Here is a 20169-nt window from a genome sequence, read left to right on the forward strand (position 1 = left end):
AAATTGGCCTGCTCTATCCAATGAAAATACCAAATAATTGAAGTTTTGTTAATATTGCTCGCAACATAAAATTACAAGCAAACATTTAAATCTTTATTCTAAATCTTTCATACTTAGAAATTGTATATTAAAAACTTCATACTAATCTATAATTGTATAATACTTATAACAATATTTTTGTGTAGTTTTGGCAAGACATATGACCAAACCCAGTTAAAAAGTACACACTTGAAGATGAACTGAATGAGCATGAAATAAAAAATGAGTAAGAGAAAATAATGTAAGCAAATATGAAAATGTAAATTAATTTATTATAAAAATTTATACCAACCATAAACACAAGTTAAACATAAAATTTAAACAAGAATTAAGCAAGTACATAAAACATTTCAAATGATAAAACAAATTTTAAAAACCTTATCAGCTTGTTTGAGGTTATTCATATTTTAGATATATGCTGCTTTATTTTTTAGACTTAAAATAATGATCTCCATTACACTTAGGCTAAGGGTTTTATTTTATGTTATTTTTTTGTCTTTTGTCTTTTTGTTGTTGTTGTTGTTGTTGTTGTTGCTATTTCTTGGGCCGCTCCCGAGGCATATGGAGATTCCCAGGCTAGGGGTTGAATCGGAGCTGTAGCTACCGGCCTACGCCAGAGCCACAGCAACTCGGGATCCGAGCCGCGTCTGCAACCTACACCACAGCTCACGGCAACACCGGATCGTTAACCCACCGAGCAAGGGCAGGGACCGAACCCGCAACCTCATGGTTCCTAGTCAGATTCGTTAACCACTGCGCCACGACGGGAACTCCTAAGGGTTTTATTTTTGTTTCGGCCGTGCCCATGGCACTCGGAAGTTCCCGGGCCAGGAATCGAACCCTCACCGAAGCAATAACCTGAGCCACAGCGGTGACGACGCCAGATCCTTAATCTGCTGAGCCACCAGGGAACTCCTAAGTTATTTTAAAGAGACAGATTCTCAAACTCAGGGTTAATAAATATTTGAAAAGTGATCACCAAAATCTTGTGTGTATTTGTTAACAAAATCATAAATCCAGAATACAAACTTTACCTGAAATAATCTAACCAAACATCAATTGCTTCAATGAGACTCAGTTTCTGAAAGGGTATCAAGAGAAAAGTAAAATCTTATCTGTATACAAGGTTGTATACACAAATGGGTTTATCTCAATATATTTAAAAAAAAAAAAAATCAAACCAGCTCATTCATGAAAACCCTTCCTACATTATGATGGAATTTAAAGGGAGTTTTAGTAACTTCAAGCTTACATAGAAAAATATGTTTTTTGGGTTTTGTTTTTTTTGTCTTTTTTTTCTAGGGCTGCACCCGTGGCATATGGAGGATCCCAGGCTAGGGATCCAATCGGAGCTGTTGCTGCTGGCCTACACCACAGCCACAGCAACGTGAGATCAGAGTCACGTCTGCAATCTACACCACAGCTCTCAGCAACGCCAGATCCTTAACCCACTGAGCGAGGCTAGGGATCAAACCCGAAACCTCATGGTTCCTAGTCAGATTCGTTAACCACTGAGCCATGACAGGAACTCCGAAAAATATGTTTTTTTATCACTGAAATTACAAATAATTTTTCTTTTGAACTTAAGTTTTTCAGTATTAAATCCAAAGCTTCTAGAGAACAGTTCTCTAATATCAATGCTTCCCCTCACCCCCATCAAAAAAAAAGGATGAATTCTATGTGGGGGGTAACATGTAACTGCAAAGAAGCCATTCTCCCCAAGAAATTCCCCCTCAGAACCCAGACATTGGCTTTCACAAATAAGCTCTTCCCACAATTGCTTTTAAAGAAAGTTGCTATCAGACCGCTGTGCTCACTCTCCTTACTCATATTAAATCAGATTTTAGAGTTATTCACTGACAAACTAACATTCGGATAAATTTGTCCAAACATATACCGTCAGACAAAAGAATAAATATCTGCTAGTATCTGCAGCTAAGTCTCAATCTAGATGATAAGGGTTTTATTTAGATGACTATTGTGGAAGTTAACTGTTAACTCAAGTAACCTGTTCTATCTTGATTAACACCACTCCTCCATAAATAGTCACTTTTTCCAAAACTGTGCTCAAATTTCACATCATACATTTCACAGGAAGAACCTAGACTTGGGTAATAGGTTTTGACACCTACAATCAGTAAGGACAGACTAGCTTTGACAGTCATCTCACTGAAGGAAAAAAAAATTACAAATTTGTGCTTTTTCCCTCTTTCTGAACAAAAACCAGTCAGAAGAGATTTTAGGATATATTGCATAGAATGACTCCCTCAAATCAGGCCCCTAGAAGCACAGGATAAGGATGATGTTTTATAAATATGTCCTATAGTAAAGTTCATTAAAATTACCTTACACACAACTTTTTTTTTTTTTTCCCAGAATCTTCCTAACAAAGATTCTGCCACACAATATCTACTAACAGCTCTACATGATGGAGAAAAAATTTTTACTATCATGAGGACATTTTCAGTTTCTTTTTCTTGGCCTTCAGTACAGGCGGTAGAGAAATCTTAAAGGCTGTCCTGAAATGATACAGAGAAGAAAATACTGTTTAATACTCTAAGTCTTTAAAGCTCGAGCCAGCCACACAACCTCAGATACTTACTCGCATGTAGTGCAGATAGGGCTGAAATTGCAGAATACTGTAGATTGAAAAGACAAAAATCAAACAGAATGGTTTAAAAATCACATAATTGAGATATCTTCTGCATACTCCCCCACAAAAAGAAAAACTCAGTACATGAACTTACTTGACAAGCACACAGAACAGACGTAGCCAATTTCAATGAGATTTCGATGACAAAAGCAAGCAGCCCGATAGTCAACATGAATCGGGGGTGGGAGGATTAACTGAGATCTCTGATCCTGATCAGGAAGAAAAACCCACTGTAAAAAAAATAATAATAATAATAATCAGAAGTCAGGACATTGATACCAGATATTAGCTAATAAACACTGACATGAGTTCCTGTTGTGGCTCAGCAGTAACAAACCCAACTAGTATCCATGAGGATGTATGTTTGATCCCTGGCCTTGATCAATGGGTTAAAGACTCAGCATTGCCATGAGCTGTGGGATAGGCTGCAAACAAGGCTCAGATCTGGCGTTGCTGTGGCTGTGCTATAGGCCGGCAGCTGCAGCTCAGATTCGACCCCTAGCCTGGGAACTTCCATATGCCAGAGGTGTGGCCCTAAAAAGACAAAAAACAAAAAAAAAACCACTGAGAATACTAAATTAGATTCTCCTTGAAATTCTATTGAGAAGTATGTTTTCATTCATTCCACAATTACTGTGCTCGTTCACCCTCAGGCACTGTTCTGCAGTCATACAACATTCCTCACACAGCTTACAAGTTCCAAAGACTCCTTCATACTTAAGCTCGAATCCCCTAGGTCACCCCTTATTCCTTTCGTGGAGTTACCGGGCATCAGCCATCTTGCTCCCATTCGTTCCCCAGGAAGCAGTGGTCTCCCTTGACTCAAGGCATTAGACTCACTGTAGCCATTTCCTTACCAGTAAATACTGCAAGAGGGAGGGCATCTGAGGCACCTTCAAGTACAGTCCCCCCGTGATATCACAAGCCTGTAAGACACATAAAGGGCTCTCTGACAAACCAGCACTTGCTTACTAGCTTTCCCACAGGGAGGACACTCTCACCAGCAACTCTTCATCTCCAAATGGAGAGGAAGATAGGACACAGCCAATTAAAAGGGAATCTGTTTCCAGAGGGAAGGAGGACCAGAAACTTGTAACTACCTCTCAAGAAGTTCAAATATCTTGCTTTTTTTTTCCCCCTAGCCCACAGATTTTCACCCTTTGAAGACTGTAGTCCAAGGCAATATATGTCCCTATTCCTATTTGTTTGCTACTGACAAATTTTTATTCTTATCATATTCATTCATTTTTATTATATTTTTTAATAACAGCTTTGAGATATAATTCACATGCTTAAAATTCACCCTTTTAAAGTGTACAACTTACTAGATCTTAGAAGATCCACAGAGTTGTTGCAGCTGCACTACTATTTAGCTGCAGAACATTTTCATCACCCTAAAAAGTAATGTCCCACTCACTAACAGTTACTCCCCACCCCTCCTTTACCCCAGCCCCTAGCAACGCTAATCTGCCTTGTTTCTACAGATTTGCCTATTCTGGATACTTCATATCAATGGAACCAGACAACATGTGTCCTTTTATGACTGGCTTCTTTCACTTGGGATGTTTTCAAGATACATCCATATTGTAGTATGCATCAGTATTTCATAATCTTTTTATGACTGAATAATATTCCATTGTATGGACAGACCACAATTTGTTTATTCCATTTGTCCACTGATGGGCATTTGAGCTGTTTCTGCTTCCAGGCTATTATGAATAGTGCAGCTATGAATATTCACATACAATATTTTGGGTGGACACATCTTTTCATTTTTATTGAATATGTAAGAATGGAATGGCTGACTCAACTGGTAATTCCATGTTTAACTTGCTGACTGTTTTCCAAAGTGGCTGTACCATTTTACATTCCCAGCAGATACCATGCACCTACCATCAAGCATTGGCAATAGGACAATCCCAGAAACTCTGAGGCTGATGTGCTTTGAGGCTGATTTTACCTCCCCTCCTCACTCATCCCCAGCAGTAATCTAAACTCAAAGTTTACTATAATTTTGTGCTTTTAACAGATCTTTTAGGAAATGATATTTCTTGTGGTCAAAAACATTTATCAAAAACTTAGTAATTTCTTCAGTCTTATTTCCATTTTTTTTCTTTTTGGTTAAAGTAAAATTCAGTTTCAAATCTTGATTAAAAGCAACCTCTAACAGCGCTGTCCAACAGAAATAGAACATGAGCAACATATGAAATTTTAAATCTTTGAATCACATAAAAAAGGAAAAATAGATAAAACTTTAATAACATCTTTTGCTTAATATATTCAGTTATTTTAACATGTAATCAGTACAGAAATTATTAATGAGCTATTTTACATTGTTTTTCATACTAATATTTTTGAAATTTAGTTTGTATATATATGTACATCTCAATTCAGACCAGACTCATTTCAAGAGCTCAACAGCCATACCATAAAGGATACAGAGATATGGAGCATGATCCAATTTTTATGAAATTCTTTGCTTAGTGATCTATTCTTCCATCTGTTATATATAGAGTGATCTGTCATGCTGTTCACCTAATATTAACAACAGTAACTTTTGGATGACAGGATATGAAGGGATTTTTTTCCCATCCTTTTTTTGTTTTTTGTTTTTGCTTTTTAGGGCCATACCTTCAGCATATGAAAGTTCCCAGGCCAGGGGTTGAATTGGAGTTGCAGCTGCCGGCCTACACCACACCTCAGAGCAATGCCAGATCCTTAACCCACTGAGCAAGTCCAGGGATTGAGCCAACATCCTCATGGATACTAGTCAGGTTCGTAACCCACTGAGCCACAATGGGAACTCCTTCTCACTATTTTTAAAAACACTTTTCTGTGTTACTTGAATTCATTTTAATGTGTGAATTACTTTTACAAAGTTGATCAAGTCATTATGTAAAATACAAATAAAAATTTCAAAAGAACCTGAGAGATGTTGGTGCTTTAATCTAAAGCATCATACGGGCTAATCCCTGAAAATGCATGAAAACGGGCGAAAGGCATTTAACAATGTGTAACAGAACATACCATGCTTTCACAACCACCAACATCAAGCATTCGTTTAAGATATACTTGTTGGGAAGTTTCCATCGTGGCTCAGCAGAAACGAATCTGTCTAGCATCCATGAAGATGCAAGTTCGATCCCTGGCCTTGCCCAGTGAGATAAGGATCTGGCTTTGCCATGAGCTGCAGTGTAGGTTGCAGGCATGGCTTGGATCCTGCGTTGCTGTGGCTGTAGCCAGCAGCTACAGTTCCAATTTGACCCCTAGCCTGGGAACCTCCATATGCCACGAGTGTGGCCCAAAAAAGGAAAAAATATACATACATATATATATACATAGAGAGAGAGAGAGAGAGACTTGGGGAGTTCCTTTGTGTCACTGCAGCAGCTCAGGTTCGATCCCTGGCCGGGAAGCTTCCACAGCCTGTATGATGCTTTAGATTAGAGCACCAACATCTCTCAGGTTCTTTTGAAATTTTTATTTATATTTTACATAATCACTTGATCAACTTTGGAAGTTTCCCGGCTAGGCATGTCCAAAATAAAAACAGAAATAAAATAAAATAAATGAAATATACCTGTTGCAGAAGTCCTGAATCGGAGTCTAAAACGCAGGCATCAATCAAAATATTCTGAAATGAACATTTCAAAAAATATTATAGGAATAATGACTACCTTACAGTGAAAACCTACTATGTGCCAGACTCTATTCCTAAAATGGATCATTCACTATGCATAATAACTCTTCAAGGTAGATATGTGATTTGCATTTTACAGCTGAAGCACCCAGGCCTTGGCTGAGCAATGGTCACAGAGCCAGGGGAAAGCAATGTACCCAGGCTGCCTGTCCCCAGAGTCCATGGTCTTTTCACGATACCAAACTGCTACTCCAATATGGAAAATATATATGTGGTTAGAGCAGCATTTTAGGTCAAAATTGAAGTTTAAAGAAATTTTTTAACATATCAAAGAAGAAAATATATCACTTCAGTTATCTGCAAAGTAAAAATATCAAACCTTGGAGTTCCCCTTGTGGCTCAGTAGAAGCAAACCCAACTAGCATCCATGAGGACACAGGTTCAATCCCTGGACCCCGCTCAGTAAGTTAAGGATCCAGCATTGCCATGACCTGCAGTGTAGGTGGCAGACGTGGCTCAGATCTGGTGTTGCTATGGCTGTGGCATAGGCCAGCTGCTGCAGCTCCAATTAGATCCCTAGCCTGGGAACTTCCATATGCTGCAGGTCCAACCCTAAAAAGATTAAATAAATAAATAAATAAAATCTTTATAAGATCTCCTTAAAGAGAAGAGACATGGAAAGTGATGCAAGGTATGCAACAAACTGTAAAACCCAGGATTCTTAGCCTGGGGTTCCACAGGTAGGTTAAGCAGAGTTTCATGAATACCACAAAACTACATGCAAAAAACTGTTTGAGGGCGTATTTTTCTGGGGACCCATGATAGAGAAATGACTAGTCCAAAATATGGAATCCAAATACCCAATCCCTTAACAAGTACTTAGTCAGAATACCTAAGTAGGTCATTCAAACAATAAAATTAATTCATTATGAAGCCAGTATTCTTTAAAAAGAAGGCTCTCAATTCACCTGCTTCTGTGCTGCAAAGATGACATTCATGAAGTTCATATACTGCAACGCACTGTCTTCTGCAGCTTTAATCACCTAAAAATCACATCTGAGTTAGCACCTTCCAGCCACATCCTAGTACTCTCAAAAGTCATCACAGTATACCTCAAACTATAACCAATATCATCTTTCTCCCTATTATTATTATTTTTACGGCCACACTTGCTTCATAGGGCGCTAGTGGGTCAAATCAGAGCTGCAGCGGCCGCCTACACCACAGCCACAGCTACACTAGATCCAAGCTGAATCTGCGACCTACACCACAGCTTGCAGCAACAACAGATCCTTAATCCACTGAATAAGGCCAGGGATCAAACTCATATCCTCACAGACACTATGTCAGGTTCTTTTCTTTCTTTCTTTTTTTTTTTTTTTTTTTTTTTTTGGTCTTTTGTCTTTTTAGGACCACACCTGAGGCATATGGAGGTTCCCAGGTTAGGGGTCTAACTGAAGCTGTTGCCACCAGCCTACGCCAGAGCCACAGCAACAGCAGTTCCAAGCCACATCTGTGACCTACACCACAGCTCATGGCAATGCCAGATCCTTAACCCACTGAGCGAGGCCAAGGATCGAACTCGCAACCTCATGGTTCCTCGTCAGATTCATTTCCGCTGCACCAGGAGAGAAACTCCTATGTCAGGTTCTTAACCCACTCAGCCACAACAGGAACTCTCTGGATATTTTCTTTTATCATTCATATGATTTGAACTGAAATGTCTGACCTTTACTAGAATGCATTTATGTGTAAGCCATAAGATCCAGCTTTGTTTTCCTCCACATGGCCAAGCAAGTGGCCCAGTACCTTTTACTGAATAATCCATTTCCTTCCCACTAAAATTTGAAATGCCTTTATCACATGTCAAATTGCATGTGTACTTAGTCTAGGCTCTATAGTCTTTTCCATTATCTGTTTGCTTACTACTGTACCAGAACCACACTGTTACTGTAGTTTTATTTTTTTAATTTTAATTTTTATTCTAAATATACAGTTTAAAAAAATTTTTTTCCCATTTTTGGCCACACCCACAGCTTATGGAAATTCCTAGGCCAGAGATTGAATCCAAGCTACATGTGAGACCTGTGGCTGTGGCAATACCAGATACTTTAACTCACTGTGTCGGGCCAAGGATTGAACAGGCCACACCATGGAGACAAGCTGGATCATACACCTACTATAGCTTTATAATGCCATTTTATAGTAGTTTTAATGCCTAAAGGAATATGAACAAATAGCCCTGCTCACCACTTAGTTCTATGAGGGTTAGGTGAGAACCCACTGCAGTTGCCCACCTACAGAGCACCCTGAGGGGAATTCAGGATGAAAAACAGGATGAAGCACTCTGTGCTTTGGATGATTAGGCCTTAGTTAGATGCATACCTCCAGAAGAATTTCAATGATCCCAAATTCTTATCTCTTTCTATACACAGAAAGGCAGTAAAATCACCAACTTGATCTGAAATTCCTAACAGTAATCTTTTACCAAGATGTATGCTTGACTACGTGAATTTCCTAGCCCCACAAAACCATATATAAACTGGCTTCTCCCCTACCTCTCTGGGGCAGTTTCCTCACAACTGAGAGCCTGTCTCCTGGGCTATAATCCTCAGTAAGACCCTGAATGAAACAAACTCACAACTCTCATGCTGTGTGTCTTTTAGTCAACCGAAACAAGTTCCTACCTAGTATTTTCTTTCAGAAAGCTGGCTATTCTCATTGATTTATCCTTTCAGATAAACTGTTTACTTTCTTAAATCCCCCTACTCTTCCAGGAAAAGAAAAAACTGATTAACATTTTGAGATTGCAGTGAATTTACAGTTAATTTTAGAAAAACTGGAGTTCCCGTCGTGGCGCAGTGGTTAACGAATCCGACTAGGAACCATGAGGTTGTGGGTTCGATCCCTGGCCTTGCTCAGTGGGTTAACGATCCAGTGTTGCCGTGAGCTGTGGTGTAGGTTGCAGATGCGACTCAGATCCCACGTTGCTGTGGCTCTGGTGTAGGCTGGTGGCTACAGCTCCGATTGGACCCCTAGCCTGGGAATCTCCATATGCCGCCGGAAAAAAAAAAAAAAAAGAAAGAAAAACTGACATCCAAGAACAAAGTATGGGTCTCCACAAGCTAGTGGTTACCAGTGAGGAGAGGGGCAATACAGGGGTAAAGGATTAAGAGGTACAGACTATTGTGTAGAAAATAAGCTATAAGGGTATGCTGTACAACATGGAGGGCAATAACTATAAATGGTATATAACCTTTAAAAATTTGAATCACTACATTGGACAACTGTAACTTAAAAAATACTGCACATCAATCATACTTCAATTAAAAAATGTTAGGAGTTCCTGTTGTGGCTCAGTGGTAACAAACCCGACTAGTATCCATGAGGATATGGGTTTGATCTCTGGCCCCGCTCAATGGGTTAAGGATCTGGTATTGCTGTGAAATGCAGTGTAGGTCACAGACATGGCTTGGATCTGTCATTGCTGTGGCTGTGGTGTAGGTCAGCAGCTACAGCTCCAATTCAGCCCCTAGCCGGAGAACTTACATATGTTGCAAGTGCAACCCTAAAAAGACAAAAACAAACAAACAAAATTTTAAAAAGAGGAGTTTCAGAGTTCCCCTTGTGGATCAGTGGTTGACAAACCCAACTAGCATGAGGACGTGGGTTGATCCCTGGCCTCACTCAGTGGGTTAAGGATCCGGCATTGCCATGAGCTATGGTGTAGGTCTCGGATTCGGTTGGGATCTGGCATTGCTGTGGCTCTGGAGCAGGCTGGCACCTGTACCTCCGATTAGATCCCTAGCCTGGGAGCCTCCATATGCCGCAGATGCGGCCCTAAAAAAAAAAAAGGACAAAAGACCAAAATAAATAAATAAATAAATAAAAATAAAAAATATATACATATATATTACTATCCATATATTCAATGCTTTTATGTTTCTCAGAAATTTGGTTTTTCACCCCCATCAATTTTACACATTATTTATTAAATGATTCTGGATACTTAACATTTATTGCTTCTATTATAAATGGGTCTAATTTCCCATTGTTTTCTCACTGGCTACAGTTGGTATATGAACATAGTATTTTCTTTTTATCTTACCAATATCCTTGATTTCATTTCCTGATTATCTATAAAGAGATAAAAATAGATTATAAATAGTCCCTCAAAGTTGCAGTAGTAAAATAAAGATTATAGTCCCATAGAAAAACAGAGGCTCCTACCTTTAACCTCCTTGTTCATTCTATGAATGTCTTATTTTCTTAGCATTAAGGAGTTTTAAAATATTATTTCATAAATATTAATAGTAAATAGAAAAAAATAACTTAAATTTTAGTTAAATAAATCCAGCATCCACCAAGCTGAAAAAAGGAAAAGCTCCAATGCCATGATAAACATGCAAAAGAAGAGTGGTTGGGCGCCTCCAATTACTAACTCTGCAATCAAGTGGGCTTTGTAACCTGACCGAGATGACCTTTGTCCCAGAAAATTAAAATTACCAATGATGGTTCTAGGATTATCCACTATGTCCTAGATTTGAATATGGGGACCAGAAGTAAATCAATGAGCCAATCAAATGAAAATGAATTTGAAAACCATACACAGAAGATCAGATACCCCCAAATCACAGTCTGGAACAGAGAAATTAATACTGTACAAATTAAATTACGTAAGACTGAGAAAATATCATACAAACATAGTTAATCAAAGTGCTTATAAAGGAGGGCAAAATAACCCATACACCTGTGGAAAAGCAGCTACTCATTTAACAAGCCCCAGGGCCAGTAAACGGCTTTTAAAATCAAACATTGCTTCCAACACAAGAGAGATGAAAAAAAATTTTTAACTTGTCTAATAAGAAACAAAGCATCCTGAAGAATAATTCATTGTAAGGAAGATACACTGGAGAAACTAGAGTTTTCTGGTTCTTACAGTTTGTCCTAAAAGCATTTGAAAGGCAAGATAAACTATTTTTTTATTATCTACCACTTTAGAATACATATGCCTTCCCTTAAACATGGGCACCCAAGGTTCTAAGAAATATCTCAAGTTAAGATGGCTCTATTACCAAAAAACCCCTTCTGACTAGGCTAAAACAGCAAGGATACAGCAGAGAGCTTTGGCGAGGGATCCCGCCAGCAGAGTTTCTGTATGTTGACCCTCTATGTCACCTAGAAATAATAAAAAAAAATTAAAAAGGGAATTTTTAGGTACTTTCTTGCACTAAAAATCATTTTTAACCCAAAGCATGCTTCTTCATGAATGAAATCAGATGACATTTTCAAAGTGAGTTTAAAAACATAGGTAAGCGATTTTTAAACATTTTCTCAATTTAAAATACCAGAGTGGTCTGAGGCTTAAGTGGGGGTGGGGGGTGGGGAATTGTTTAATGAGCATAAAGTTTCAGTTTGGGATGTTGAAAAAGTTCTGGAAATGGATAGTGGTGGTGTTTGCACAACAATGTGAATGTACTTAATGCCACTGAACTGTACACTTAAAAATGGTCAAAATGGGAAGTTCTTGTGGCTCAAGGAGTTAAAGATCCAGTGTTATAACTGCAGTAGCTCAGGTCCAAGAACTTCTGCATGCCACAGATGTGGCCAAAAAGAAGAAAAATGGTTAAAATGGTAAATTCTTTATTAGTTGGTATTTGTATACCACAATAAAAAATAAATAATAAAAAGTATCCTGGTGTTATTTGGAAAGGTTCTGGTGTCTCAATGATCTAAGTGATACAGGGAGTCCCATTGTGGTGCAGTGGTTAACGAATCCGACTAGGAACCGTGAGGTTGCAGGTTCGATCCCTGGCCTTGCTCAGTGGGTTGAGGATCTGGAGTTGCTGTGAGCTGTGGTGTAGGTTGCAGACGTGGCTTGGATCCCACGTTGCTGTGGCTCTGGCGTAGGCCGGCGGCTACAGCTCGGATTAGACCCCTAGCCTGGGAACCTCCATATGCCACAGGAGCGGCCTAAGAAAAGGCAAAAAGACCCCCCCAAAAAAAAAAAAATGATCTAAGTGATACAAAAGGTCATGTGCAACTGTAGGCAGTCTGGACAGTGGTGCCGGGCCAGGCCCCCACCGTTTCCCACCACCTCCTTCTCCCCCTTCCTCTCAGGAAAGCGGGACCAGTGAAAACAGGACTGGAGAAACTCCCCTGACTGTGGGGAACAGAGATGAAGTCACAAGTCCTCTGGAGACTTGAGAGAAAAGAAGTCACTCTTATAAAAACCAAAATTCTAAACCTTCAGCTCAAGGTGGGGAGCCCAGACTGACACCCTGTGTAAACAGGGCCTGCAACTGATCCAGGAGCATTGACACCTATGGGGAGCTCAGACCTCTTAGAAGTTGGGACTTTACCACGGTGGGGGCGGCGTCAAAACTGTGATTCTAGAATCGGTGCAGAAATAACACCTGAGATAGAAATACAAATTCTTGGGGTCTCCCTAGACCCAAAGAATCAGAAACTCTGGTGTGGGGCCCAGCACTTTGTTTTAACAAGCCCTCCAGGGGGCTTTTAACACTTTTATCGGGGTATAACCTAACAGACCACAAAATTCATTCTCTTTTCTTTGACCGTACCTGTGGCATGGGAAGTTCCTGGTCCAGGGATCGAACCCACACCAAAACAGTGACCTGAGCCACTGCAATGACAATGTTGGGTCCTTAACCCACTGGGCCACAAGGGTACTCCAAAATTTGCTCTAAGTGCACAAGTCAATGATTTTTAGTAAATTTATAGAGCTTTAAATCATTACCACAATCCAATTTGAGAACATTTTCATCACCTCAAAGACCACCTGGGCCCATTCCCAGTAACTTTCCTGCTCCTCCCCAGCCCCCAGAAATCACTAATCCACTTTCCGTCTCTAGAGTTGCCTTTTTTCTTCAAGGTGACTTGGACACAGGAGACAGTTTGAAACCACTGCCAGTAGAGAACAGGTAACCAGTAAAAGGCTTTAAGCCAGGGTAAAGCAGCTGATTTTGAGGATAATTACTCCAGAGGCAGGGTGGAAAGACTTGAATCAGGAGAGGCAGGAGTCAGTTAAGAAGCTGTTTACAGGAGTTCCCATTGTGACTCAGTGATTAACGAACCTATTATCTATGAGAACGTGGGTTCGATCCCTGGCCTTGTTCAGTGGGTTAAGGATCCTGTGTTGCCGTGAGCTGTGGTGTAGTTCGCAGATGTGGCTTGGATCTGGTGTTGCTGTAGCTGTGGTGTAGGCCCATGGCTACAGCTCTGATTTGATCCCCTAGCCTGGGAACCTCCATATGCCATGGGTGCAGCCCTAAAAAGACAAAAAAAAAAAAAAGAAGCTGTCTACAATGATGGAGAGCAAAGGCTCTCAACCTGGGCAACTGTGCCCCATGGGGGACATTTGGTTGTCACAATGGGGGGTATTATGGCATCTAGTAGCTTGAGGCCAAGGATGCTAAGTATCCTCCAAGGCACAGGAAAACCCACAACAAAGAATTACCCATCCCAAAATGTCAGCAGTGCCAAGACTGAGCTAGATGGCAGGTGGAGGTACTTCTGAGGTTAAATTAATAGGATTTAACAGCTGATGAGATATGGGATGTGAGTCAAAAATGAAAGCTTTTGGAAAAGTAGGTGGATGGGGGTGGCAGAAATAGGAAATGGAGGGAATTCCTGTCGTGGCACAGCGGAAACAAATCCGTCTAGGAACCATGAGGTTGTGAGTTCAATCCCCAGCCTCGCTCAGTGGGTTAAGGATCCTGCGTTGCTGTGAGCTGTGGTGTAGGTTGAGGATGCAGCTCAGATCTGGCGTTGCTGTGGCTCTGGCATAGTCGGGCAGCAACAGCTCTGATTAGACCTCCAGCCTAGGAACCTCCATATACCACAAGCGCAGCCCTGAAAAAAAACAAGACAGAAAAAGAAAAAAAAGAAAAGAAATAGGAAATGGAAATGGTGGTGTAGCTGAGGGAAAAGCTAATGAAACTGGTCTGGGGCGTGTTAATGAGACCGTGATACACTTAAATGGAGACATTTGCAGCTTGAAATTAAGGCCAGATTAGAGACAAAGGTTGGGAAGTGTTCATACATAAATGATAACTAATACCAAGAGTGGATGGGAACATACAGAGGAAAATAGGAAAATAAATTGGCAGAATAAAAGATATATTTTTTAAGAAACAAGATGAAGGAAAAGTCAGAATGGAAGAAAGAAAGGTCCAAAAGAGAAAAACAGGTCAATACAATAATCCTTAGAAACCAAAGAATGTTTCAAGAACTGGGGGCTAGAGAATAACAGTGTTGAATGCTATAGAGGTCAGGCAAGTAATACACAGGCTTTAACGGAAATGAATTTTAAAAAGAAAAAAGAATGAAATAGACAGTATCAAGAACCTCAAATTTTTGGATTCGAAACCTCAAAGACCTCCACATTTGATTCAATTTGCAAATAGCAATAATGGATGGAGAAAAGCTGAAAGTAGTTACTCTTGGTCATTAGATCTTTGATCTCTTCAGCAATAACATCATTTGCTGCTGTCAACAACTCGTATTTTCCATCTTTACTTCCTGAGGGATTAAATTCAGAAGAAGGGTTGCCAGGGTCTCCAAAGAAGTCTCCAAGTCTGCCATTCTTTCCAGGATATAAGAATCGACTGAAATATAAAAAAAAGACAAAAAAGCAAAAAAAAAAAAAAAAAAAAAAAAAAAAAAAAACCCAGCTAGTTACACTAGGACTCAGTGCCCTTACTAAACACAAAATGAAATTTAGCAGAGATAACAAAAACCATACCAATTCCAGACTCTCAAGATTCCTTAGTAAATTTTAGTTTTAAAAAAATGTTTAAAATAGGAAAATTGGCAAACATAAGTCTACTACCATAAACTGTTTTTGTTTTTGTCTTTTTAGGACGGCACCCACAGCATATGGAGGTTCCAGGCTAGGGACCGAATTGGAGCTGTAGCTGTCTGCCTACACCACAGCCACAGCTACACCAGATCCAAGCTGTATCTGCGACTTGTACCACAGCTCATGGCAACACCAGATCCTTAACCCACTGAACAAGGCCAGGGATCGAATCTGCGTCTGCATGGATGCTAGTCAGATTCATTTCCGCTGAGCCAGGATAGAAACTCCTACCATAAACTGTTTTGATGATTCCACTGTTTTCTTAAAAAAATGAGAGGAAGAAAATGAGGTACTGGGTTATAGTCTCTTGAAATGCTTTACAGTGGTTCTCACTCTACCTTCTCAGATGACAAATAAAAGAGTTTCATACCAAATTCTAATTCACTACTATTTTATTATTTGAGGTATATTTAGCTACCCCAGTAATATCTGGTCCAAGGGTCCCTAAGCACTTAACATAAAAAAGTATCATGGAGTTCCCGTCATGGCTCAGTGGTTAACGAATCCGACTAGGAACCATGAGGTTTCTGGTCCACTCCCTAGCCTCGCTCAGTGGGTTAAGCATCCGGTGTTGCCCGTGAACTGTGGTGTAGGTCGCAGACGCGGCTCGGATCCTGCGTTGCTGTGGCTCTGGCGTAGGCCGGTGGCTACAGCTCCGATTAGAACCCTAGCCTGGATACCTCCATATGCCTTGGGTGCGGCCCTAAAAAGACAAAAAAAAAAAAAAAAAAAAAAAAGTATCATAATGATCATACCTTTCTTGAATGTGACTTGCTATGACAGCAAGTTTGTTGGAGCGATTCATGAATAAATGAGAATTTCCTAGCACCATCACTGCATCTATGCATTTTGATAAAGTAAACTGTTAAAAAATAGAAGACAAAAGAAAAGTAAATTAGTTATCCAAATAACTACTAGGTCCTCCAATGAATAAGATTTCATTTAAATTTCAGATAATTACTCTCTGCTAAAAATTTTCTCAGGAATTCCCTTCTCCAAAGTCATAAACAAAAACACTTGAATCTACAGTCTTCTCATTTTACTTCTACATCAGCACAATATTCCACAAATATCTTCTGTGTAACATTCCAAAAATAGCATACATGTCACAATTTCAGTGATAAAATTATTAGCAAACTATTGCTACACATGGAATAGACAATTAATACATACTGATTAAATTGGCAGTTTGTCAAATTTTTCAATTCATTCATTCACTAAGTATGTCATGCTCTTATTATGTGCCAGGCAAAGACCCATTCTTCCATGGAGTTTACATCCTATTATATTAATATTACTAAAAACCATAGATGGATGCTTTTATAATCATAGAATAGTCTGTTTCTCTTAAAGAAAGAAATACTTCAAGCAGAAGATAAAACTCCGATAAATTTCACTCACTTTTTTAAATGTAAAACAAACCAATTAAAATTTCTATACAGCAAAAAGTAAATAAACAAAACTGAAAGGCAAATTACAAACTGGAGAAAAATAATTGCAACGTATGTCAGACAATGAGTTAACCTTTTAATACAAAGACTGTCCACAAATAATATAAAAAGAAAAAAGAAAAGGAATAGCCAAAGAGAAAAACGGGCAATGCAAAGAGCCATTAAACATACCAAAAGCATACTGAGATAACTTTTTCTGGACATTATACTGGCAAAAGATAAAATAAGGAAACAGGGCATCTTGTGTTGGCACATACACAAAAAAATCTCAGGTTTGATCCCTGGCCTGCCGATTTCCATGTGCTGCAAGCACAGCCTAAAAAAAGAAAAAAAAAAACCTCAACCTAACTTCATGGCTTAAAAATTAAGTCAAAATGGATTATAGATTAAAGTGTTAAACTTTTCACAGATGATAGAGGTGAAAATCTTCAAGATCTAGGGCTACATTAAGAGTTCTTAGGTGGAATTCCCACTGTGGGCAGTGGAAACGATTCCAACTACTATCCATGAGGAGGACTCGGGTTCCATCCCTGGCTTCACTCAGCGGGTTAAAGGATCTGGTGTTGCCACGAGTTGTGGTGTAGGTCACAGATGTGGCTTGGATCCTGTGTTGCTGTGGCTGTGGTGTAGGCTAGCAGCTGCAGCTTTGATTTGACCCCTTGCCTGGAAACCTCCATATGCTGTGGGGTTAGCCCTAAAAAGCAAAAATATATATACGCACATACACACACACACACACACATATAAACCCACATACATGTACATATATACACATACACACGCACATACTCAAGCAAACCAGAATTATCCAAAAATTTTCTCAATCTTACCTGAGATTCTTTTAATGCTTGCTTTCCCCACCAAATTGGGTTGGTATCAACTATGATTACTAGAAGATTCAATTCATCTTCTGAAAATATTAACAAAAAATAAAAAATATTAGTCTGATAAAAATGCAATAAAGCTAAGATTCTCAATTTGTAAATTAAATTCAGGGCAGGCACCACTACAAGCCTTTACATGTTTATCATCCTACAGTGAGATTAACAGAAGTCCAAGTTCTTTTAAAGAGTTAAAGGAGTTCCCGTCCTGGCACAGTGGTTAACGAATCCGACTAGGAACCATGAGGTTGCGGGTTCGGTCCCTGCCCTTGTTCAGTGGGTTAAAGGATCTGGCGTTGCCGTGAGCTGTGGTGTAGGTTGCAGACGCGGCTCGGATCCCACGTTGCTGTGGCTCTGGCGTAGGCTGGCGGCTACAGCTCCGACTCGACCCCTAGCCTGGGAACCTCCATCTGCTGCGGGAGCGGCCCAAGAAATGGCAAAAAGACAAAAATAAATAAAATTAATTAAAAAAAAAAAAAAAAAAGAGTTAAAGCTTGGAGTTCGTGGCCAAGAGGTTAAAGATTTGGTCTTGTCACTGCTGTGGCTCAGGTCACTGCTGTGGCGCAGCTTTTATTCCCATCCCAGGAACTTCCCCATGCTGCAAGTACAGTCAAAAGGAAAAAAAGTTAAAGCTCTGTGGTCCCTTAGCAAGCTCTTGCTTGCCTTCCGTACATCTACACCTTTCAGGCACTAGAATGTAAGCTCTGTGATGGGGATTTTTTGTCTGTTTTGTCACTGCTTATCCTCTGATCCCAGCACACTGCCTGGCCAGTGGTGGATGCTTAATAAATGCCCATTATATAAACCCGAAGATAAAATGCAGGACAGAGGCAATGATTAATCAGTAGTAAGATCTCTAGTAATAGAATTGCAGGTATGGGGCAGGAAAGGGTGGGAGGTTTCAAGGCAGAGAATCAATATAGCTTCAACTCCTTCAAATCACCTAGCAGCAAAGCCAATTATAATAATGTACCTATCTCTAAAAGGTGAAAACCAGAGGGAAAAGCAACTGCTATGTAAGAATTCCACTGTGAAAGGAATTAGGCTACACTCCAAAGTGACAGACATAGCTAATGAGGCTAATTTAACTCATTAATTCAGTTAAATATTTACACTAAGTACCAGTGTCAAGTGTTGGGGATACTGGGTCCCACTACCAAGGAGCCTACGTTATAACTGAGGTGACAGACATGAACCCTGCCAGCACACAATGGTAATTAAAAACCCAGGATGCTCACTTAACAGCAAAAAGCAAAAATGCCTTCCCTGTCCTCATACCGTCCTTCCTCCAGTTTCATCTCCTGATTAGGATAATCTCACCTCATCTTTTCTGCTTACATATTCAAATCATCTTTATTCCCCAAGGCCCCAAATCAATGCTATCTCTTTCTCCAGAAGCCCTCCCCAGATATTCCAACAGTTCCTGGCTCCCCCATCTCCAGAGAATGGAAATGCCAGCCCCTCTAATGAGGTTCCAGCACATGTAATCCTATCACTCCATCTCATGCTGACAACAATACAACGAGGGACTTATTGCTATCTTCCATCAATTATAAGATATACAACCTTTTTTTTTTTTTAACATTTGACAGTTGCTGAAATCAGCATGGTATCTTACTATCATGACTGACCACATTCTATTTTCTCTCTTAGTGGTATATAAAATAAAATAAAAGCACATTTCATAATCAATATCTTCTTAGACTCAATGAAACTTCTATTTTGCAAAAGAAAGTAACTTGATCTAAATCACACGGCCTTCCAGCAAGGAGCAGAGCCAATACCCAGCTCTGAAGACACATCCGCTGGACTCTTAAAGACCGTGGCTTTTCAATGCCCCCCTGCCTACTTCTGACCGCCCACAGCATTCCCCTCTTCTAATGACAGTACTCACTAGCTCATTTTACAGTTAGCTGTGTTTCTGATCTCTCTTCCCAACTCTGCCCTCCAAACCCTGGACTCCTTAACGAGGAATGTGTAAATCACACAACAAAGTGCCTAGCACAAAGCAGCACTTAATAACTCTCACAGGCCCTCATTCCTCTGACCATAAATCTTTGGCCTTAGTTCCCATCAAGCCCCATCCCACAATTCTCAGGGCCATACGTTCCTTGCTACTATCAAGCCTGGAAAAAAAAGAAATTGTTACCTGTCAGGAGAGATGTGTAGCTATACACATGGAATGTCCCTGTGAATTTCTTTCTTTGGGTCTCCACCTCCTTATTTGTAGACAGAGACCACACCAGGTCGGCCTCCCTCACAAGATTGTTATACTGATTAAAACACTTGAAGGATGCATGGACAACTGCTACGACCCCAGAGCATAAAGAAACGCCTGGAATACAAGAGGCGCTCCAAAAATATTTACTAAATGAATGAATGCATTCGCTACTTCTCTAAAGATCAAACAGGTTCCACCCAGCCCCTAAGATAAACTCCATTTGGTTGATGCTGGCCGGGCAAACTCTGCCCAGCCCAGGGGTCCGGGTCCCGCCAGCGCAGCCCTCACCGTCTGAGACCATGGCGGCCAGTGTCCCTCAGCGTATCGGCAGCTGCTGCCAGGCGAACCTCCCAGATTCCGCTTGCCCCAACTTCCGGCGCCACCGAGTGACGTAAAAAGA

The 20169-nt window shown here is 40.1% G+C and overlaps 1 protein-coding gene across 5 annotated transcripts; it reads right to left on the reverse strand.

The window, feature by feature from the left end:
• On the reverse strand, window positions 416-20166 carry GTF2H3 (general transcription factor IIH subunit 3). Of its 5 annotated transcripts, none has more exons than XM_021072258.1 (13): window positions 20058-20166; window positions 17498-17577; window positions 15972-16078; window positions 14796-14962; window positions 11448-11510; window positions 10563-10592; window positions 10441-10469; window positions 7301-7375; window positions 6273-6326; window positions 3550-3618; window positions 2787-2901; window positions 2642-2678; window positions 416-2558 (listed from the first exon to the last, which is right to left on the reverse strand). In XM_021072258.1, the coding sequence occupies exons 1-13, from the start codon at window positions 20068-20070 to the stop codon at window positions 2489-2491; spliced, it is 909 nt and encodes a 302-aa protein (XP_020927917.1). In that variant the 5' UTR covers window positions 20071-20166; the 3' UTR covers window positions 416-2488. The 5 variants fall into 5 exon arrangements, with proteins under 5 accessions (XP_020927917.1, XP_001927574.1, XP_005670638.1 ...); XM_001927539.5 differs by having other exon boundaries at window positions 2787-2922; window positions 20058-20164; XM_005670581.3 differs by having other exon boundaries at window positions 2787-2922; window positions 19698-20128.

The sequence above is a fragment of the Sus scrofa genome, chromosome 14 (assembly GCF_000003025.6).
Source record: "Sus scrofa isolate TJ Tabasco breed Duroc chromosome 14, Sscrofa11.1, whole genome shotgun sequence".
Classification (NCBI taxonomy): domain Eukaryota; kingdom Metazoa; phylum Chordata; class Mammalia; order Artiodactyla; family Suidae; genus Sus; species Sus scrofa.

What these genes read in the sequence shown, in the direction of transcription:
- GTF2H3 (XM_001927539.5), bottom strand. An exon ending in ATTCAGGACTTCTGCAACAG is followed by an intron (nt 3,619 to 6,272) that starts GTATATTTCATT and finishes TGTGTCTTACAG; the next exon opens with GCTTGTGATATCACGGGGGG. An exon ending in CCTATCTGCACTACATGCGA is followed by an intron (nt 2,559 to 2,641) that starts GTAAGTATCTGA and finishes GTATCATTTCAG; the next exon opens with GACAGCCTTTAAGATTTCTC.